At 31.7% G+C, this 24261-nt stretch overlaps 2 protein-coding genes across 3 annotated transcripts in view; both read right to left on the reverse strand.

Annotated features, from left to right (window-relative positions):
* The window catches only part of LOC106090724 (uncharacterized), a 72370-nt gene extending 59477 nt beyond the window's left edge, over window positions 1–12893 (reverse strand). Inside the window, exons 1-3 of the mRNA XM_013257010.2 lie at window positions 12785–12893; window positions 12168–12298; window positions 9420–9493 (exon numbers count right to left, since the gene is read on the reverse strand). Coding sequence (XP_013112464.2) covers window positions 9420–9493; window positions 12168–12249 — 156 coding nt within the window. The 5' untranslated portion in view covers window positions 12250–12298; window positions 12785–12893. The remainder of the gene's footprint in view (window positions 1–9419; window positions 9494–12167; window positions 12299–12784) is intronic.
* Window positions 12894–19559: 6666 nt separating this feature from the next.
* Window positions 19560–24261, reverse strand: part of LOC106090972 (nuclear protein localization protein 4 homolog) — a 46574-nt gene continuing 41872 nt past the window's right edge. For both annotated transcript variants that reach the window (XM_013257354.2, XM_013257346.2), the window contains exons 8-9: window positions 20430–20845; window positions 19560–20365 (exon numbers count right to left, since the gene is read on the reverse strand). In XM_013257354.2, the coding sequence (XP_013112808.2) occupies window positions 20188–20365; window positions 20430–20845 (594 nt within the window). In that variant the 3' untranslated portion in view covers window positions 19560–20187. The remainder of the gene's footprint in view (window positions 20366–20429; window positions 20846–24261) is intronic.

The following is a 24261-nucleotide window of genomic DNA, read 5'->3' on the forward strand; positions in this document are numbered from 1 at the left end:
CAGTGGATCTACTTCTGAGTTGATTAACTTACCTTAGAAGTTGATCTACTAACCTTAGATCTACTTCTGAGTAGATCCATTACCTTTAGACCTATTTCTTAGTAGACCTACAAACCATTGATCTGTTAAACCTAGATCTATTTCTGAGTACATTTATTGACCTAAGATATATTTTTGAGTTGCGCTACTAACCGTAGATCTATTTCCGAGTAGATCTACTAAAATTATATCTATTTCTGAGTATATCAATTACCCTTAGATCTGCTTCTGAGTAGATCTACTAATCAGACATCTACTTCTGTGCAGATCTACTACTATATGTCCCATCTGTAAATCTATTTCTTTGTAGATCTACTCTCTAGTACTCCTACCGTAGCTCAACTTCAATGCAGATATACTTACCGTATATTTACTTCTGTGCAGATCTACTTCAATGTTTATATGCTAATCGTTGATTTACTTCTTTGCATATCTTCTTACTGAATTACTACTTCTTTGCAGGTCTACTTGCCGTAGATCTACTTCTTTGCAGATCTACTTACCGTAGATCTACTTCCGCGTAGATGTACTTCTGGGTAGATCTACTTCTGAGTGGATCTATTTCTGTGTATTTCCAATAACTTTCGATATATTTGTGCGTCTAACTGACCTACATTCAGTTCTCCTTTTGTGTGTATGTATTAACTATAGTTCATCTTCTGAGTATATATACTAACTATAAATACCTAGATCTACATCCACAAAGATCTAATTGCCGTAGATATACGTAAGTATGACAAACGATTTACCAAGAATGTTAATATTCCAGATATGTATAAGTTTAGGGACAACTGATCCCTTCATTTTTAAAGTATTTCTTAAATGTTGGTCTCTTAAAAAGTTTCAATGCATATGAAGACAAGGTTCCATAAGAGTAGTACAATATGGGCAGTTACTTGTTTTAAATTGAATTACAATTAGAGTGATGAAATGGGGGTTTTTATTAAAAATTTATTTTTAAATTTATGTTATCAAAGTAATAAAAGAAATAATAAAGATAATGTTACAGAAAAAAGAAACCTTGACCCTATACCTTTTTACACCAGTGAGTCTTGCAAAATTTTGTATATGTATATATAAACTCCACGTATAAAACAACTAACCCAAATGAAAAAGAACTTTGCAAAATGTTAACATTTCAAAAACAATACAGAAGTGACAATGTCAATGATGGTAATGAAATGAAAAGAATAGCAAATTCGAAACGATATCACCAATTTAAATGCCTTTTTAAGATATTTATATAACTACAAGAATATTAACGAAATATTAAAGGATTTAAATAATTAAAAAAAAAACAAGAAAAACCAAAATCTTAACATGGTAAGCAAATACAAGAACTCTTGGTATTTGCATATTCTGAAGAAAAATACCACAAACTTATTCTCTTTGAAAACTGGACAATATCCCCTTTCCGAATAAAACATTAAATCTAATATACTATATCTATCTCTACATACATTATATATCTAATATCTTATATACATAAAAAATAAAATGAGAATATAAAGCGAATATATATGTATGTATAACGAAATACTTTATACATATAATTAGTTATAGTAGTTGTCTATTAACACAATGAAATAAAGCAATACAAGTACTACATATGAAGAGATATCGTAAAAAAATCAATGATTTATAAGAATATATTAAAACAAAAATTCATCTATACATATTTATGTACCACAATGCCCCTATCCATATAGAGAAGAACCAACCAGAGTTACAAGACATTTGAATATGAAAGTTTGAGTACATATAGAAGAATAGTACATGACTTTGTAGTCTCTATAGTATCTTGGTCGTTTAATGTTGAATGAATTATAAAAAACCAAAGGAATACCAAATACAAATTCATTATAAAAATCCAACTCCACAAATGCTATAAACATATACAAATTTTGCTTGTTAAAAAATGTTGCCCACAATTTTTAATGTTATTTGAATATTTCAACTATTTACTTATAGCCCCAGAGTATTATTAAATAATTATATGTATTAAGATTATTAATAATTATTATGCAGACATTTGTATGTAGTTTTGTGTTGCTCAGTTAGCGCCAAACAAGTTATTTATGAATGTAATCCAAAATGTAGTTGTACACACATTTGCATAGACACAAAGTATAACAAATATTTCCAAATATTTTGCTTCTCCTCCTATTATAAGATGTTAGTTTTCAAATCCAAAGCTTTTTAGAATCTATCCACTTGCTATATTAACAAAAACTCTGCTTTATTGATTTTACTTTTTGAGTAGCTATACAAATTACATTCATAACATATTGGAGTGCATTTCGAAAATAGTAGATGAATCTCAATTCTTAGATCTCAAAGTATTTCAACTTTCTATTTTCAAACGCTGTATTGGCATTCATAATGAATAACATATGTTCTGTAGGTAAGAAGTTCCTTTATGATACCTACTCAACCAATTCGATGCATATTTTAACCAATTATCAGCGATGTATCATTGACCATGGGTTTCTAGATCAATGATTTTTTAGAAACCGATAGTACGATTAACAATACGTATACTCTCACTCTATATGAAAAGAAAATGGTAAGACGTTAGTGTTGGTACATCGAAGCACTCAGTAATTAAAGTTATGTCGAACAAGTAAGAGCGTGCTAAGTTCGGCTGGGCCGAATTCTATATAACCTCCACCATAGATCGCATTTGTCGAGTTCTTTGTGCGGTATCTCTTTTTAGGCAAACAAAGAATAATGATAAGAATTGTTATGCTATTGGAGATATATCAAGTTATAGTCCGATTCGGACCATAAGTGAATTAAATGTTGAACTATGGTCTTCAACATTTAGAAGTCATTGTGTAATATTTCAGCCCATTCAGAAAAGCCCCTTGTGGGGACTCAAAATCAAAATCGGAAGACCGGTTTATATGGGAGGCGTATCAATCTATAGATCGATTCAGACCTTATTGGACACGTGTATTGAAGGTCATGGGGGAAGCCGTGGTACAAAATTTCTGCCAAGTCGGATGAGAATTGCGCCAACCGGAGACTCAAGAAGTCAAGATCCAAGGTCGGTTTATATGGCAGCTATATCAGGTTATGTACCGATTTGCGCCATATTAAGCACAGTTGTTGGAAGTGATACCAGAACACCACGTGCAAAATTTCAATCAAATCGGACGATAAGCCGCATCTTTAACAGAATTTACGAAATTTGGAATAGATACCTTACAGTCAATATTAGAACATTCGTCATTTTTCCTGGAACTCGAAGCAGTGAAACCCCTTGTATCAGTATTTGGCCCATCGAAATCCATGGTTTTATTCTCTATGAATGGTTTTATTTTTTATAGGTTGGAAAAACCTGACGTAACGTGAAACATCACGCTCATAGGACAAGGATTGCATACTAAATGTATCACATTTAAATGTTTCACATATATCCGAAACCAGGGGCGAATTGCCGCATACGTGATCGAGTGTGCTTTCGTATCGAATAAAATTTCCTTTCGTATTTAATGGATGGTATGTCACTTGTGTATACATTTGTATGTCAAAGTTTTTAAAGAGATACAAAAATCACAATACAGAGATTTCGAAAGATTTTACTCGTTCACGTTTACTCAGATTTGAGCCACGAACCGATGAAAAAGTTGGGCTCAGGTTATAATGTGCTAACCCCTTCTATCAAAAATATCTTCAAAACGTATCTGTGCCATCAAGTGGCGCATCGCTACAGGAGCTACAGTTGTCTGGAGAATTTGATATTTGGTAGGGATCTTCCAAAAATATATTGAAACAATTCATTGTTTTTACGCGACAATAGATTTCGAGCCACGCTCTTATGCCCATATTCACAAAACCTATTGCATATTTAAAGTAGATTTATTTGACAGATTTCCTTTAAAGAACTGTCAAATAAACCTACTTTAAAACTGCAATAAGTTTTTTAAATATGGGCACACATTTTTACTTTTCTTACCTGTTAAGCCTAGTACTGACTTCGACTTTTCACACGAACAACTGTCAAAACGCACTATAAAAAATGGCGACGAAGATAATGCGAACACATTCCGTACAAGTGGTACTGAGTTCTATGAGCAAAACAGTTGCGACATGTCGCTGCATCAGAATAAATTTCGCACAATTTTAATTGCAAATGTAATTAAATGCTCACGAAATGCGCCGAATCAACTCTGCTTCAATACTATTGCCTTTGTTGGGTGTTTTTGTTTGATTTTGTTTTGTGTTCTGACAAAGAAAAGAGTCCGTCGGATTTGGCAATAATTTAAACGGCATTTTCGCTGTGAATGAAGTTAGTACTAGGTTTTACAGTAAAAATATAAGGTGTCGGCGGAAATTACTTTGAATGGAATCAAAGTAATAACAAAATCATCATTACACTGCACGGTGGGGAGTCTGTTTAAGCGACTTATGCTCAACAGCAGCTTTCGCCACACCAAACACGGCTTTTCACCATTGTGAATGACTATACAACAGTTATATACAGCCAGTGTTGCCGTTTTTGGTAGGTTCCTACCAAACTTTGTAAATTCTGGGTAGGAAATGCAGTTTTTGTGCGTTAAATGCCTTCAATCGGAAATCAGGGCTATGGTCAGATCTAATCCATACTCAGATGTTGAGGTTTCCATGCAACTCACTGTAACAGCAAACATAGGTAGTAAAGCGAATTCTTGGGCTCAAACATTTAAAAACGCTTGTTCTTTAAAATCGGGGCAACACTACGAGTTTCTGAACTCGAAATTTATTATTGGGAGATCGGTATAAAGGGTGTATAGGCCATCTTTGAACATAAGATCTTCAAAGAAATGATTATCTAAAGAGGAATTCATTCTCAGTTCTGATACGAAAGCAGCACATGTTCTATAGCTTTCTTTTCTTCGAAATACTGACAGCTATAGCAGAAATCATTACTTTTATCTTTTACCTATCACCTAGTCTTCCAGTCAGATAGTGATCTGTTATGCCCGTCAGTCCCCAAACACCATTTTTTGTCCCTTTGAGCTTTCTCCCATACAATCAAAATGCAGGATGCCAATTATGTATCCTCAAATTCCACTTCCAATGAAATGTTTTCTAACAAAATATATAATTTTAGTTAGCGGATCATGTGATCCGAGAGAGAAATGATGTATATAGATATGACATTTGAGATCTAAGAAATTGTACCATTGCTTGTTTTTTCAAAATGCAGCCTCCTCAATACACTTTCATTTCCTAAACTACAAGTAGTAAAAAAAAACAAATTTTGGAAAAAATGTTTTTTTAAGTTTTAAAACCAGTAACATGTTTACAAGGTAGAAGTATTTGCAAAGAAACAAAATATTTATATGAAAACCAGTAAAAACCACAAAAAGTAAAATTGTATTACAAAACAAAATAATAAAAAAAATCATATAAGAAAGTATTAAATGAGTAAACAACAATAATAATTATATTATTAATAATAATAACAACAACCAATATGAAAAAACCAATAAAGTAAAAATTCTTAATTGTAATGTAGTTTTTGTTATAGCTTTTATCGAAAAAAAAAACTATAAAACCATGTATTTAGAAAAAAAGTAGTTAAAGATAGATTTTTTTCTTTCTTTTAATTAAATTTTTTTTTGGTTTAAAAAAATTTATTGCACATAATGGCTAAACTTGAAGGCTTTTTTGGACTATTATTTTATTTGTTTTTAAAAGTAAACTTTGAATATTTATTCGCTTTGGTAGAAATAAAATCCTTTTTTAGGAGTGTAGCGAGTATAGTAGCAGCTACACTGAAAGATTTATATAATTTTTTTTTACAAAAGCACTCGCTGTGGTAAAGGCATTTATTAAAATTTGTGTAGTAAAATTTAGATTTTATTTTGTGTTTGAAATTATTGAAGGTTTAGAAGAAAGAGTCGTAGGAAAATTGTTTCTTCCCTTTTTTGAAGGTATCAAAAGAAGGTCTATAAATGTATATTGATGTATCATTAATATTTCTGTCATTATTTTCTCAGTTTAGATAAAAAAAGGAGAGACACGGATTACACCTGCATTGGATACCACCATCTACCATTATGGTTTATTCCTATGGGGGTTTTAAAACTGCGGAAATTCACTAGACTACCCAAAACGTTGCACCAAGACTTTGCTGGAGTATGAATAAGATCTAATACATTTTTATGTGTTTTAACTTTCATGTTTTCCCTGATTAAACATTGCCTATTTTATGACTACAATTGTTGCTGGACTAAAAATCTTAATGATCTTTCACCCTGGCAGTAAATTGGGATCGAAACCGCAGCTCAACCTGTCTTTGACAAGATGGAAACGAAGTGGCAAGGAATGCTATCAACCGTCTTACAGTGTTTCAGGATCTTTTTTTACTGGCTAAATATTTGTAACTTTTGAGGCGAAACAGATTTTTGTATTATTCTTTTTTTATTCAACAGATAACACATTAAGACTTCTTTCAATTTTAAAATGATTAAAATCGGTTCAGTAGAGAAGTTTGGGGTCAAAGTTGAAGTTTATATTTTTTTTTTTTTTGGTTTTTCATAAATAATCTATTTAAAAGAAAAAATTACGAAAATGTTAAAATTTTTATTTATTTTTTTTTATTTAAAAAAAAAATCACGGAAATTTGTTATGTATCTTGGAATTATGAGGTTGATCGAAGGCGTATTATTACAGAATTTATGGTGAAGTAAGCCTTGGGGATTACTGGCTTAGGAGTATGTCCATAGTGGCATGGGCGGATTAATATCTGCACCCCCTTTTCAACCCAATCTAAACTAAGCCTTGAGGAGCTTCTAATCAATACATATTCATTTACAGGTAGTGACAGTTGCCCAACAACAAAATATTGAGTGCACCATCTGTCAAAATCAATGATTAGCACAACTCTAATTTTGTGTATGGTACTAGTTCGCGCCATTTTTTGCTGTTTGTGTGTTTTATGGTTCTTAACTATAAAACACACACAACCAAAACACGTTGAGAGATAGTGCACTTCGCAAGAAGAAAATTGTACTCAGCTGTTTACGGTACACTACCTGGTAGTTATGCCATGCTTCCAAGCATTTAAGTCACCCGATGGAATATTACCGGCGTTACTACAGAAGAAGACCGACTATCTGGCGCATTTTCTAGCCACTATTTTCACATCGTGATCTATAAGCCTTACGTACTTTCTTTTCAAAACCATGGAACGTATAGTGGATACCATGATAAAGAGTAGAACATCCAGTGAACTGCTCAAATACAAACAGCATGCCTATGCCAAGGAAGGTTGAAATTGCCCTGCACCAGGTTGTGCATAAAATAGAAGAATCCTTCGAAACGAAGACGTACACATTGGTAGTATGCATTGACATCGAGGGGCCTTTAACAATGTGCAGACCGACACACTGATCCAATCCTTAGACCAGTACCGGGTGGACCGGGTCTTTAGAGACTAGATAAACCATAGTATAAGGAACAGGTGTATAAATTGTGGGTCCCAAATATAAGGAAGCAAGTGACACTGGGCACGCCACAGGGGTGCATTTTATTGCAACTCCGATGGATGACCACCATAAATAACCAATTACGGTACTGGCTGAGGGGGATTTGAATAAATGTATACTACTTTAAAGAGGTAAAGATCCGAGTCAGCTATGCAGAAGATGAGGGTGGGCCAATTTGACGCACCACGTATCCTCAATAAAACAATTTCGATATCTGACAAGGTCAGATAAGGTAAGGAGTGATCTTGGACAGGAAACTGAATAGGAAGTGTCATATACAGGAGCGTACTAAGAAGGCACACAGATGTTGGGCGCTATGTAGACCATAGGCTTAGGCTCTACATTGGCTCTACAGGAGAGTGATTAGACCAATACATATCCACTGGCTCTACAGGAGCGTAATAAGACCAATACTTAGTTATGCCTCAATAGTTTGGTGGACTGCGATGGAGAAAAGTGCAATGTTAGAATAATACAACAGGTTCAGGGAACATCTTGTCTTGGCATAGGCGGAGCGATGGGGACCACACCCTCTAAAGCACGGTAGACTATTCTAGATAACTGACCCATAGAGTGTGAGGCAGCGACTGCAGCTATGAGACTTAAGGCGATTGGAGAATGGATAGAGAATAGGAGCAGATCATACCATCGCGGTATAATCGAGGCGATGATAAGAAACCTGGAAGGTTTTTTTTGCGATTTTTTTTTTTTTTTAATTTTTATAAAAAATCTTCACAAAATATAGCTCCAATTATTGCAAGGTGCTTTCAAAAACTCAGTGATGGACATACTCATCTTTTTACAAAATTCGCTTTAACCCATTAACGCATGACTCTCGATTTTCTTGTACGATTTTAATGAAATTTCATTTATTCATTAGAGTATTTATATGGACGTATTAATTTTTATGCCCTCCACCATAGGATGGGGGTATACAAATTTCGTCATTTCCGTTTGTAACACCTCGAAATATTCGTCTAAGACCCCAATAAGTATATATATTCTTGATCGTCATGAAATTTTAAGCCGATCCAGCCATGTCCGTCTGTCCGTTTTTATCGAAAGCACGCCAACTTTTGAATTTTTGGATAAATACTTCACATCATTGTAGGTCGGTTGGGATTGTAAATGGGCCATATCGGCCTAAGTTTTGGCATAGTTATCATATAAACCGATCTTGGATCTTGACTGCTAAAGCCACTAGAGTGCGCAATTCTTATCCGATTTGGCTGAAATTTTGCATGAAGTGTTTTGTTATGACTCCTAATAACTGTGCTAAGTATGGTTCAAATCGGTTTATAACTTCATTTAGCTGCTATATAAAACGATCTTAAATCTTGGGTGCAATTCTCATCCGATTTGGCTGAAATTTTGCATGAAGCGTTTTGTGGACTGAAATATTAGCCAATAACTTTTACAATAGTCTTCAACATTCAATTAATTTCTGGTCCGAATCGGACTATAACTAGATATAGCTTCATTAGCATAACAATTCAAATCCATTATTCTTTGTTTGCCTAAAAAAGAGACTTACAGCAAAAAACTCGACAAATGCGATCCATGATGAAGGGTATATAAGATTCGGCGACTTTACGCTAATCCAAATTTAATTAGGATGCGTATTTCCTTACTGGATCTAGAATTTTCTAAGACAGCTCTATTCTTAGGTATTTTTCTACCCAATCATCCTTAATGAGTTAATTTCACTTGGGTGTGCAAGGGCTCATTTTGCGGCCCCTGGCCCGAGCCCACAAAATGGATTTCATATTCGTGCTTATGGGGTCATTTTAACAAATCCAGATTGCAAATCCACTATCTACCATATCTTGTGCAACAATGTAGAATGCCTGTATCTTCACCATTGTCACAATGTAATAAAATGAAGTGTAAATCACTTACCTCGGCATGTTTTAGTATATTTGTTGGGTGAAATAATAAACTTTTTGGTTTTTCCAACCAACCAGCCATTGGAGCTAAAATAAAACAAAATATATGAGAAAAAATATGAAATTAAAAACTAAACTAAACTAAACTAAAAACAATAACAACAAATCTATTCACCCCCACCGATCGGGCCAATATAGGATTCAAATTCAATGTATTTGTGAGTAGATTGCAAATATGGTATTGGAATATCTCTTGGGATGTCTCCGCAAGCACTGAGGCCTCCACACCTACTATGACCGATGAGTTATTCAAACCAAATGACGAAACGCGAAGCGTAGCCATTGGTTTATGTTATGATCTTTGGTTTTCCTTTTCCACAACAAAAATCTCCGATCATTGAACTCGTCTCGAACGAGAAACAAACGAAAAATTGGAAAAATCCTTTGAACCGATAAGAACACCGATTGTGATCATTCACAGTGGATTACGTAGAACCGAAAAAACTATAAAAATATGCTCTGTAAGAACGGAATGGAATGGTTAAAGTGTGCAAAATTTAAAATTGGTCACCTCGGTATTTCGAAAATTTGTTCTGGCTGCCAAATCTTCGTTTGTGGTCCGATTAGCATTTTTTTGCTGTATAGTGTTAAAAAATCCCTCCAAAAAAGTTCGCTTCAGGTGTACAAAATTTTGTCTTGTTTCGGGGATATTCGATTTTTTTTTTGCAATTTTGACCAAGATCTGCTTCTTATTTTACAATTTACGAAGGCATTTGTGGTTTGATTTGTGCCATGATTAGGGTTTGTGCCAAAATTTACAACGACTTTGCAGCGAAGCGTATCCACATCTGATTATTCGGTTAAAAGTTATACAGTTTGGATGTCTAATAATGTAAAAAAGGTGTTTTTTGTTTTTTTTTTGGCCAAAAAAAGTATTTTCATGGATTAGTCTTCATTGGAAGAACTTGCTTAAATATCTTTATTTTTTGTGAAGAGGGCATATTGTAGACAACTTAAACGGGTGCCATACGTGCTTCAAAATACAAAATTTTTTATTAAAAAAATTGGAAAACCCCCTCGAGTTCTCAAGTCCCAAATCCCAAAACGTTAACGGGAAAAACGAAATTTTGGAAATCGAACAACAAATGAAGATTTGGCAGCCCCATCAAATTTTCAAAATACTTAGGTGACAAATTTTAGGGGCATGCCAAAATGCGCCCGATCAACCTAGGACCTTGGAATTTTGCACGCGGATATCAAAGAGATATCCGTCCTCACACGGCATATTTTTAATAGTTTTTTCGGTTCTATCTCACTGTGCAATATAGGAAATTTTGCACACGGTCCTCTATTCCATTCCAAATTTCAAAGAGACATCTCTCTCTGAGATATTCCGTTCTCACACGGCATATTTTTTAATAGTTTTTTCGGTTCTATAGGACTCAAAAGAAATATATGTGAACAGATCGGGACGTTTATTACTTTTATAAAACTTGAATCAGTCGCCGAGGTACGGTCAGCATACGAAAATTCGAAATTTTTATACCCTACACCCATTGATAAGTATACCCATCGACTTAGAATCACTTTCTGATTCGATTCAACTATGCCCGTCTGTCTGTCTGTCCACGTTAATTTGTGTACAAAGTACAGGTCGCAATTTTCATCCGATCATCTTAGAATTTGGTACAGGCATGTTTATCGGCTTAGAGACGAAGCTTATTGAAATTGGAAAAATCGGCTCAGGTTTGGATATAGCTCCCATATATATGTACGTCCCATTTGGACTAGTATTGCAATAACGTCGTCATTTGTTAACCGATTCTGTCGAAATTAGGAAGAAAGGTTTTTGTCTTGACTCTCGACGTTACTGGCAAATATCATAGAAATCGGTTCAGATTTAGATATAGCTCTTATATATATGTTCGTTCAATTTTGAGAAATATTGCAATAAAGTCCTCATTTGCAAACCGATTCTCTCGAAAATTGGCAGAAAGAATTTTCCTATGACTTTCGACATTAATGGTGAATTTCATAGAAATCGGTTCAGCTTTAAATATAGCTGCCATACATGTATATTGGCCGATTTTAATTTATAGCGTCACAGCAAGCGAATTTATTGACCAATATTGCCAATATTTTGAACGACTGCCACAATATCTAAGAAGTTTGCCCGAAATCGGTTCTCAGATTTAGATATAGCTCCGATATATATGTTCGTCCGATTTTGAGAAATATTCCAATAAAGTGCTCATTTGTTAACCGATTCTCTCAAAATTTGGCAATAGGGATTATCTTATGAATCTTAATATTACTGATGAATTTCATAGAAATCGGTTCAGATTTAGGTATAGTTGCCATTTATGAATATCACCCGATTTTCATTCCAAGAGCCACTGAGAGCACATTTATTGACCAATCTGCTAAAAATTGTTACAACGCTTTCCTCGACAAATACCACAATATCTGAAAAGTTTGCCCGAAATCGGTTCAGATTTAGATAAAGCTCCCACATGTATGTTCATCAGATTTTGGTATTTTGCGACAATGTTGTCATTTGTCAACCATACTCGAAGTTATTACAGTTTGAACATATTTGCTCGAAATTTGATACGGATTGATCCCTCAGAAAACTTCCACCGAGCTCCATCAAAATTGGTTCAGAATTAGATATAGCTCCCACTTTGTACTTACAGGGTAGGTATAGAGTATTATAAAGTCGGCCTTTGCTTACTGGTTTATTTTAATACACACAACTTACTTAGATTTGATCTGTTTCGTATCGTCATTGTAGATAACACCACAGATTGAAGAGCTTTATGACGAACCATACGAAAAGCCATTTTTAGTGAATTGTATACTTCAAGTCGACTTCAATGAAAATTTAAGGAACTAAAAAAAAAGAATAAAAAATAAATTATTAAAAAAAAATAAAAATTAAACCAAAAAATAGTGGGATTAAATAAAAAAGAAAGATTTCAAAAAACCTTAGAATAAACGTCTAAAAAGAATATAGCATTCGATGCTAATGATTTTTAAGATAGACTTCAAAAATCCTATGTTTTTCAGAAAAAAATTCATTTTGATTTTTTTAGAATCCTTTTTTAATATATTGCAGCCAATGACCATTCCACTTAGGAATAGGGGCAAACTTCTCACATATCAGTGAGTGCTGTCCTATTCAAGTTTAAGCTCAAAGATAAGGGACCTCCTTTTATAGCCGAGTCCGAACGGCGTGCCGCAGTGAGACACCTATTTGGGGAGAAGTTTTTAAATACGTCGTTTTTCCACATCCATTCCAAAAATTCTCAAAGCTTTTTACAATTCAATCGCATTTGCAAAAATTTTATTTTTTTTCATATTATACTAAATACCCACCGTTAATTTGAAACAGTAATTTATTGATAATTTATCTCCAATATTCAATTTCGACAGCTTCTGTTTAAAAAGCAAAAAAAAAATTGACGTACATTTTAAATTAAACTAAAAGCCCACCTCGAATGAAATAAAAGTAAGTGTATGTTACAAGACCTTAGCTATGTATTGTATATCTCGGTACCTGTTAATAACAGTGTTGCCAACTATTGTAGATATTTATTGGAAAGATTAACCAAAAACGATTTTTAGATATGTAGTTATCTAAAACCAAAGCTCCAATTTCATTTATTGAGCCCCTAAAAGTCTCCGATTATGTGGCTCCGCAACAGATTCGAGATAGAATTTTCAGTATTCACTTTCCCAGGGGGGATCAGGGGGAGACGGATACTGTGTTTGGGGAAGATGAGACCTCAGACTTCACTAATGGCTCTTATCTACTACGAGACATTCTACCAAACCCATGGCAGTCGGTTACCGTACCGGATTGACCCGATGAAGACCTTCATCGACATGGGATGACGCCTCTGTGTACAACACACTGCTGCAACAACAACAAGCCATGCGACATTAGTACGTCGATGAGACTGCCGGACGGGTTTACGGCATTCAGTCATTGATCTGTGTCATTATTATAACAGCAAGGGTAATGCTGGAAAGGAATATAACGCCTTCGGAGCTCAGAATTAATATGGACAGCATGGCCGACATCAAGTCCTTGGTTTCTGTATAAATTTCGGACACATTGCATAGCGCTAAAATGTTTTCTAGAACACTTTAGTATTGCGGGAGCAGGCGGACGAATATACCAGAATGTACTTCTCTACTGCTATCGAACCGGTTGTCGGTATTGCATACGTGTCATTTGTCGAGCTACTGAGCACAGTAGAATGATGGTCTGATTTCAGCGGCGAACGCTCTTCCAAAATTATGAGAAATGTTGCAGAAAATCATCATATAAAACAAGTGATAATTCTGTTTGGTGTTGTGGAAGTTGTCTACATAAAATAAAACTTCGAATAACTTAATTCAATACAAGTTCCCTACGCGCCAGGCAATAAAACAAAAGCAAACGTGAAAAGTTAACTCAGGCGATCTATAACAAATCTTTTGGACGATTTTAACGCAATGAGTAGTCGTGAAGAGTTGCTAAAACTTCCGCACACGCAATGGATCGCCAAATGATATCCTAGAAGACTGTTTCACGACTCATACTGACGATTATAACGCAATGAGTTGTAAGAATATCGCCGGGAAGGATAACTTACACTTCCGCACACGCGATTGTTTGCCCAATGATATCATAAAAGAGAAAAATTGCTTAAAAATCTTACAGAAGATTGTTTTGTTCATCGCAGAGACGAACGCTGTTCCAAAATTGTGAGAAGATTTATGTCTAACATGTTTTCCAGCATAGTGTTTCCCACATTGAAATGGTGTCATTCAACAATTAATTTGTGTCATTTAGGCGGGTATGTTCTGCAAAGAAAAATATGTATTAGTGTAATGTAAGTAGTGTAAAAAATGTGTATAAGGTTTGCCATAACATGGCATGTATTGAGGGTTGTAATGGCAAAATATATGATATGTCATGACATTTTCGATGCATTTCTCTTCACATCAATAAATTGCCTTTGCTACATACAAAACAACACTACCCATTTTTCTTTTATTCATTTTATTTACCACAAAAGTATATTGATTTATTCATTTGTTTTTTTTTTCTCATTAGGCATATTTAAAAGTAAAATTGATTTTTTATAAGTAAGTTATTACAATTCTATGTCGTTATAGGTTACCTATTAATTTAGTTCTTTGTCCTCCGTTTTACATCAGCGATTTGTTCTTTTCTTGCGCCTTTTTTTAAATAGGGTGTATAATTACGTTATACGATTTTTATACAATAAAATATTTTTCTCTTTATTTATAGAAAATAAAAAACAATTTATTAGGTAAAACATAAAAGTAACATAAAAAGAATGTAGAAAAACTTGTAATAATTTCCAAGATAAATAATTAGCAATAATTTCTTGTTATTATTTTTTCTTTGCAGTTTCAAACCCATGGTATAAAATGCTTAATTAAGGCGAACATGCTAATGATGCTTCAAGTGAATTCAGCATTTATGGAAAATGAGATTCATTGAAGTACATACAAATAGGATTTCAAGAAATGTAATGGATTTTATGGTCACTATTCAGTTTGGTTTTTACATTTATTGTGGTTTATTTCAATAAAGATGCAAGGAAGGCAGTTAACAAATTAAGAAAATAACCTTAAAATTTTGAGCGTTTTTTTTATTATAACTTTGAAAATGCCAGTGAATGTATCCGTATCGGTACTGTCAAAAATGAAAAACGTGACACCACTAGATTCGGATCAAATGGAGGATACTATAGGCCATATGTTGCTACTTTAAACTAAGTATGAAGTTCAAGAGCAACGCACCCATCTCACGGCAGTCAAAAATCAGGGGCCAAATTGCTATATACGTCGTAGAGTACGATTTCGCATCGATGCACTGTGTTTAAACGAGTTTAGCATAAACAGCAACTAATATGCGTATGTGTACAAAACACAGCTCAAACCCCGTTATATATGTACAAAACATAACCCAAACACTATGATTCATGTGATCTATTGTGAATGATCATAGTCCGATGTTCAGTGTACGCGAGACAAGCATGTTTGCATATGCCATTTCTTTAAATGTCAAATTTTGTATAATGGCTAGTACTGGTTTATGCAGAACATCTGTCACTGGGATTGCCAAAGTATGATGTTTTACAATTATATAGGGCCAACGAAAAAAATACATCTATTGTGAATGGCAAAGTAAAGTAAAGACAAAATAAAAGTTGTTATCGAAAAAGCAAGTATTTGAGACGTATGGGAAATGGAAAGATGACCTTTCTGCAATGTTGAATGCTGTAATTGCTCTACATACGTAATTCATACAATATAGTTTTCGACAATCATCAAAATGTTTCGATTATTTTGAAAAATAATAAATAAAATTCGATGATAATATTTCCTCTGAAAATTCGATAGTTATTTAACAGTGTATGGAAATTCGATAATACGATAATTTTTAACAAAAAGTCTGCTTTTAGAATGAAATTCGATAACAGCAAATTTTTATAAACAAAATTGTTGTAATCAAAGATTTTATGAAAATTCGATAGACAAATTCGAATATATAAAATTTTCGATCATTTTCTAAAAAGGTAAATAATAAAATAATATTTTAACAAAAATTGAACATAACTAAATTTTCTAGGATACGTTTATCAAATAAATGTTTCCAATAAAAATTGGATAATCATACAAATTTCTAATAAAAATTGATATATTTGTATCGATTTTAATTTTCTAATAAAAATAAATTTCGAATTTTCTAACAAAAATCGTCAATTTTTTAGTAAAATAATAAAAATCGATAATTTTCAAATTTCATATTAAAAATCGAAAATTTTACGATAAAATTTGATAATAATAAATTTTTTTTAAAGAAATGTGATATTTTCCAATTTTCCTATTAAAAATTCGATAATCACCAAATTTTACAACAAAATTCGATATTTATTAAAGTTCGTTTTCTTAGAAAATTGTAATTATTCAAATGTCGTATGGAAATTCGATAATCACCAAATTTCCCACAAAAATCTAAATTTTCGAAAGAAATTCGATGACCAATTGTGAATTTTCGAAAATTCGATAATATAATTGTCTATGAAAATCTGATAATGATAAATTTGTCTATAAAAATCTATACCGGTGTGACCTTGACTTCGCCAAAAATTGTTTTCCCTTTTTACATTCTTTTCACCAAATAAATATTTAGGTGACCGCCATTTCATACGAAAATAATTTTGTCAAAGTCACAGTTCGAATAATTAAAACATATGCAAATTCATACAATTTCCAGAAACAAAGGTAAACAAAAAATAGAAAGACGAAGAAAACCATGGACTTGTAATTTGTTTTAAAATTTTTGGAATTTTCAAAATGCTTGCGTCTTTCTTGTTGATACCAAATTGTAGATGTTTTTTAAATCTCAATTTAGCTCACACTTGAAGTGATTTTAATCCAAAAACTTATGACACAAATAAAAAAACAACCCAAAAGTGGTTATTTAACAGTTATTTAGTGATTTTAAGGTGTATTTTCAGTATAAAGAGGAATACACATTGCTTTCATCATAAAAATTTTTGTGAAATGGTTTCAGTTTTTTTGGTGAAATCTATCATACGGATCATCTCATTTCACATTAGCGTGCAAAACGAAACCAAGGTCATACCCGATAATCATAAACATTTTCTTAAATAGAATAATAACAAAATTTTCTAAAAAAATCAGTTATTATTACATTTTTTCAAAAAACGGCCGATAATCATGAACATTGAAAAGTTTCTAAACAAAAAATCAATAAAAACTAATTTATAATCATCAAATTTTCTATGAAAATTCTATTTTCTAGGTAAATTCGATAGTCGTCAGAGATAACATAAAATTCGATAATCATCAAATTTTCTATGAAAATTCGTTAATTACCAAATTTTCTATGAAAATTCGATAATCATCAAAATTTCTATGAAAATTCGGTAATCGTAAAATTTTCTATGAAAATTCAATAATCATAAAATTTTCTATGAAAATTCAATAATCATTAAATTTTCTATGAAAATTCGATAATCATCAAATTTTCTTCAATAATAACCACATATCTATGAAAATTCGATAATCAAAAAAATTTCTAAAGAAACTTCTACAATCATCAACTTTTCTATATCGATTGCGAATTTTTATAGAAAATTCGATGATTGTAGAAGTGTCGTAGAAAATTTAATGATGGTAAAAGAAAATTTTATGATGATCGAATTTTTGTAGAAAATTTTATGATTATCGAATTTTTATAGAAAATTTAATAATTATCGAATTTTCATAGAAAGTTTGATAATTAGAATTTTCATAAAAATCTTTGATAACTATCAAATTTTCATAGAAAATTTGATGATTATCAAATTTCATAGAAAATTTGATGATTTTCGAATTTTCATAGAAAATTTGATGATTATCGAATTTTCATAGAAAATTTGTTGATTATCGAATTTTCATAGAAAATTTGATGATTATGGAATCTTCATAGAAAATTTGATGATTATCGAAATTTCATAGAAAATTTGATGATTATCGAATTTTCATAGAAAATTTGATGATTATCGAATTTTTATACAAAATTTGATGATTATCGAATTTTTATAGAAATTTTGATTATCGAATTTTCATAGAAATTTTGATTATCGAATTTTCATAGAAATTTTGGTTATCGAATTTTCATAGAAATTTTGATGATTATCGAATTTGTATAAAAAATTTGACAATGATCGAATTTTCATAAAAAACTTTGATTACTATCAAATTTTCATAAAAAACTTTGATGACTATCGAATTTTCAAATAAATTTGATGATTATCGAATTTTCAAGAAAATTTGATGATTATCAAATTTTCATAGAAAGTTTGATGATTTTCGAATTTGTATAAAAAATTTGATAATTATCGAATTTTCAAAAAAAAAAAAATGATTATCGAATTTTCATAAAAAAACTTTGATGACTATCGAATTTTCAAGAAAATTTCATGATTATCGAATTTTCATAGAAAATTTTATGTTTATCGAATTTTCATAAAAAATTTGATGATTATCGAATTTTCTAGAAAATTTAATAATTATCGAATTTTCATAGAAAATTTGATGATTATCGAATTTTCATAGAAAATTTGATGACTATCGAATTTTCATAGAAAATTTAATGATTATCGAATTTTCATAGAAAATATAATGATTATCGAATTTTCATAGAAAATTTGATGATTATCGAATTTTCATAGAAAATTTGATGATTATCGAATTTTCATAAAAACTTTGATGATTATCAAACTTTGATAAAAAATTTGACGCATTTTCATAGAAAATTTGATGATTATCGAATTTTCTTCGAAAATTTCATAATTCTGGAAAATTTAATAATCATCGCATTTTCATAGAAAATTTGATAATTATCGAATTTTCATAGAAAACATTTATCTTCAAAAATTTTTATAAAAATTTTGTAATTATCATATTTGCTACGAAAATTCGGTAATTATCATATTTTCCATGAAAAATCAGAAATTATCAAATTTTCTACGAAGATTCTGTTTTAAAATTATCTATTAAAATTCAGTAATTATCGTGTTTTATAAATAAATTCGGTAATTATTTTATTTTCTATCAAAATTAGATATTCATCAAATTTTCTATGAAATATCGATTGACATAAAATTTTTCATGAAAATTTGATAATCGATGAATTTTATATGAATGTTCGATAATCACTAAATTTTCTTCGGCAATTATTAAATTTTCATAATTATTAAATGTTCTATGGCAATTCCAAAATCATCAAATTTTCTATGAAAATTCGATAATCATCCGTATATCGATAAGCATCAAATTTTCTTTGTAGATAATTAGCAAGTTTTATACGAAAATTCTATATTAAATAAAATTTTCTACAATTCAATAATAGTCAAATTTTCTATAAAAATTCGTTAATAAACCAATTTTCAAAGATTAATCGATATCGATTATATCAACACCAGATTATATAGAAAAATCGATATTTAATCAAATATTGTAGGAAAATTTAAAAATTATCAATTTTTCAAAAATCAAAAATGTAGGAGTCGAAATTATCAATCGACGAAAATTCGTTAATAACCACATTTACCAATAAATGTTAATAATAATTATATTTATTCTTCTTCAATATCATGGCATAACAGCCGACACCACTGGCTCGGCACCATATAGTGTTAAAATAAAACAGAACCATTCACTTTCAATCGTTTCTGAAAAGTTTGACCATAAAATTATTTTCCAATAAAAATATTGTTTGAAGTATTCAAAAAACATTATTTCTATTTAATATAAAATATATAATAATTGTTGTTCTTTTTTTAATAAAAAAAAATCTGTTTTAAGGTCTTCCTTATAATCTTTGAAACTATACAATTTTATTATAATTTTCCTTTTGTTTCTAAATGTAATTACAAGAAATCTTGAACATCAGACGCAAAAATAAAACGTACAAAATAAAAAAAAAAACTTCTGTTTTCCTCTAACTTAGGACAACAAATTTCTAAAAAGATAATTTTTTTATTTTTAGGAAAGCCTTTTCCATCCTTTATCTGCTTGCAAGGCGTTGAAGAGTGATAGACAGGTAGATAGATTAAGAGACAGAGCGAGTTATGGGAAGAGAGTGATTGCAATGAACACTGAAGAAATTAATTTAGAAGAACTTTCTTTTCTCTAAATAATAATAAAAATAGTAATAACTGAACTGCATAACTGATGAAAATCTATCTGGGTAGAGAGCATATTTCACATGAAGTCAGATCGCTGCGATTGATGAAAGTACAGTGGTTGCATGTCCAAGTGGCCACATCTGCGGCGGCATTCTCCAGACCTGCGACACCAACCGAGCCTACAGATCCCGCTCGAGCTGAAGCTGAGGATGAAGGATAACTGGTTGTGCCCCTGTTAAAAGTAATTAAATGATTTAATGATTCTTTTCTTTTTTTTCTGATTTGTTTATACTTACCCACTGCCACTAGAACTGGCTTGTATTAATGATTCCAATAATTTCCATACTTCTTCTTTCTTAAAATCATAGGCCATATTGGGATTCTTATTGCGCACAGCCTCTAGCAGCGGCATCATATGCTGACGCATGGGCAACATATCCATTTTATACAAATAGACCAGTAAATGAAAGTCCGATATTGCCTCGAGAAAATCTTCATCTTCCCATTGCGATAGATATGTGCTCAAGGCATTGAAGTCTTGTAAATGGCCATCCAAATACCGATTTTCAACAGGGAATGGTTGACGTTTGTCATATTTGGAGAACGTGTATTGAGGCTGTAGAGGCGTTGAAGCCGGCACATCCACCAATAAATATTCCACAGGAAGCGGGCGTGCCAAACGTTGCACTTCATTGCCGTATTGATCTTTTTCCTGTAACACAAAAAAATGTAACGAATTTTAAAAAACAAAATTTAATTCAATAAAAGAATTATTAAGAAGTAAAATCAAAAATATTTGAATATTTATGTTTTAATATATTTTTTATATTTGGTAAGGTAAGTTAAAAAAGGTGTTTCTTATATTTGAATTTCATAAAAAATTGTTAACTTTGTCAAAATTTGATTTTCATAGAAAAAAATGTCAAAATTTCATTTTCATAAAAAATTTAGTCAAAATTTAATTTTCATAGAAAATTTTGTCAAAATTGGATTTTTATAGAAATTTTTGTCAAAATTGGATTTTCATAGAAAATTTTGTCAAATTTGGATTTTCATAGAAAAATTTTTCAAAATTGTATTTTCATAGAAAATTTTGTCAAAATTGGATTTTCATAGAAAAAATGTCAAAATTTTATTTTCATAGAAAATTTAGTTAAAATTGCATTTTCATTTTTTTTTCAAAATTTATTTTTTTTAGCAAAATTTTGTCAAAATTTGATTTTCATAGAAAATTTTATTTTTATAGGAAAATTTGGTAAAAATTTTATTTTTATAGAGAATATTGTCAAATTTTTTTTCATTAAAACATTTGTCAAATATTATATTCATGGAAAATTTTGTCAAATGTGGTTTTACCAAATTTGGTTTTCATAAAAAAATTAGCATGGAAATTTTTGCTAATTTATTTTCCGGAAAATTTTGGTCAAAACTTGTATTTTATAGAAAAATTTGATATTTAAATTTTTTCTTAAAATTTTGATCAAATTTATCCAAAATTTAATATTATTTATGGATATAAAATAATCCTCCAAAAATTTTGTTCAAATGTAATTTTAATTTAAACTTCATTTGTTCTGATTAAAAACGGTATAGATCACCACATCAGTGCAATAGAGCGTATACGCAACAATGTCTCTAAAATAATCATACGTTGTAGTATGTAACACCAATGGTCAACTATAAAATATAGACAATGCACATCAGCATCGCTGCTAATCAAAATCCAATCATTTTATTGGATACTCTATCATTTTATCCCAGATTTCCTCAACTTTCACATGCATTTGGATCTTCGCACTTTGGTCACCATGTAAAGCATAAACGTCGTAATAAACTGCACAACAAAAATAACAACAACGCCACATAACCATAACCACTAGTTATGTGCATGGTGCTGTGTATGGTTGTTTGTTGTAATCATTGACATTGGGCTTGTGTGTGGGACCGTTAGCCTTGTAGAGTTTTCATTGGTACTGGTTTTGGCTTTGAATTTTTTCGACAGCCCGATGACCATGTACAGCAGAGATGCATATACAGGAGCTTGTTAGCGGTTTCTGTATTGTTTTTGCCGCAAGGCAAGAAGATACATAGGAGATATGGGAAAGTGAAGCGAACAAATTGAGTAAAAGGAGAGAGAGAGAGAGTAAGAGAATGAACTTGAAAAATAGTGATAAACAGTGTTGCCAAAGTTTCGAACTTCAACTAATGAAGGTTGCCCATTTAAGGATTGTATGTATCTGACTTTGGGAAGCCGTTAAATGTAAGTGCTTAGTCAAAAAACGAAATATGGTTTATTCATAACTTAAAACATAAGAATAAAGTCGGTAAGTTGGCTCGGCAGAATGGACTATTGCAATGCCTGCTCCAGCAGCAAAATGAATGGGATATCATCAAATGAATGCGTTAGGCTGAGGCATTTTTATAAAGGCAAGCAACAATAATTTAAACAGTTTTAAAACGCAACGTCATACTAGAGCTGGCAAACGATATCGATAATCGCAACATTAGATATTTTCGATAGTTTTAATAATAAATATCGATAGTATCGATACTATCGTTAATTTCCCATCACCAATATTTAAAACGAAATTGAGAAGTAAAAAACAGGAGATCGATTTATATAGAAGTAATATCAATGCACAGACCAAATAAAACCAAGGTTAAAAATGTCAGTGAATGAGATCATTGTACAAAATGTTAGTCTAATCGGATGACAGTTGCGCCCTCTATAGGCGCATTGGATCTTAAAGCATACATTCGGTGTCGGATTGGTTAGTTTTGTTTAGTTTTGCAAACGATTTAACTTTTGCGATAGTTTCCTTCGGAAAAATGTTAATCGATATTCAGCTAAAAAATTAATATCGTAGTGCCATCGATATTTCGCCAGCTCTACGTCATAAACTATGGTTAGGAATAGATTATTATACAATCGTTTAGGACATAATTGCTATGTGTTATAAATAATCTGCGTAGGGCAAAAATAAAATACAAAAAAAAGTTTCTAGTGCAGTTTATGTTTGCTTGTCATGAAGTGGTAACGCCATTTGCCAAGCTGCCGAAACAATGCGAGGAAAAAAAGTACAAATATTTATAAAATTTTTAACTAAAATTTGTATGTGTGGGCAAGCAATCAAATAAAATGTATTAATATTTGTGCACGCAATTGTATAAATAATTGGTTTCAATTTTATTTTACCATTCAGAATAGAGGTATTTCTATGAACTATGGGTTGAATATAAATCTGTTGACATCTCTCTGGTATTTATACACAAAAAAAAGTTTACCTTTCGATCTCAGAAACAATTCACCAAGCAAACAATGCGAGGAAAACTATAAAACATGCAATTCATTCATAACTCCTCAACGTGGTCACTCAATCAATGATATATCGATTTGGAACTAGAAAACATACAAATTCAAATTTGCCCACAAACATTCCATTAAGGAACAGGGGCAAACTTCTCACATTTCAATGAGTGTTGTCCGATTGAAGTTTAACCTCAAAAATAAGGGGCCTCGTTTTTATAGCCGACACCATCATACACCACTGCACCATTATACACGATATAAAAAACCAATTTCCCATTATATCGCATAATTAAAAGGCGTGTAGGATTATTTAAGTGACATTGAAAAAGCATAACGATATACGCGCGCACTACGGAGCAATATTCACAACTTCAAAAGTAATTAAAACACTACGTCCTTATCAGATCGCAGTATTGAACGGCGGGAGTTTTTTTAAGCGACTTAAGCATTAACAGCATAATACTGAAGATGCAAATGAAAATTTGCCCATGAACATTCCATTAAGGAACAATGGCAAACTTCTCACATATCACTGATTGCTGTCCGATTCAATTTTAAGCTCAATGATAAGGGCGAGTCCGAAGAGCAATCCGCAGTGCGTCACCTCTTTGATGGGGGTTTTTACATAGCATGGTACCTAACAAATGTCTCCAGCATTAAGAAGGGATAACCACCTTTGAAATACTTTTCTGATATTCACGCCCGGATTCGAACCGAGACTTTCAGCGTCCTGCTAACCTCCGAAAACCGCAACATTCACATTTCATAGTCGGATCTCAGAATTGAAAGGTGGGGAATGTTTCTTTGAGCGACTTAAT

The sequence above is a fragment of the Stomoxys calcitrans genome, chromosome 2, assembly GCF_963082655.1.
Source record: "Stomoxys calcitrans chromosome 2, idStoCalc2.1, whole genome shotgun sequence".
Lineage (NCBI taxonomy): Eukaryota > Metazoa > Arthropoda > Insecta > Diptera > Muscidae > Stomoxys > Stomoxys calcitrans.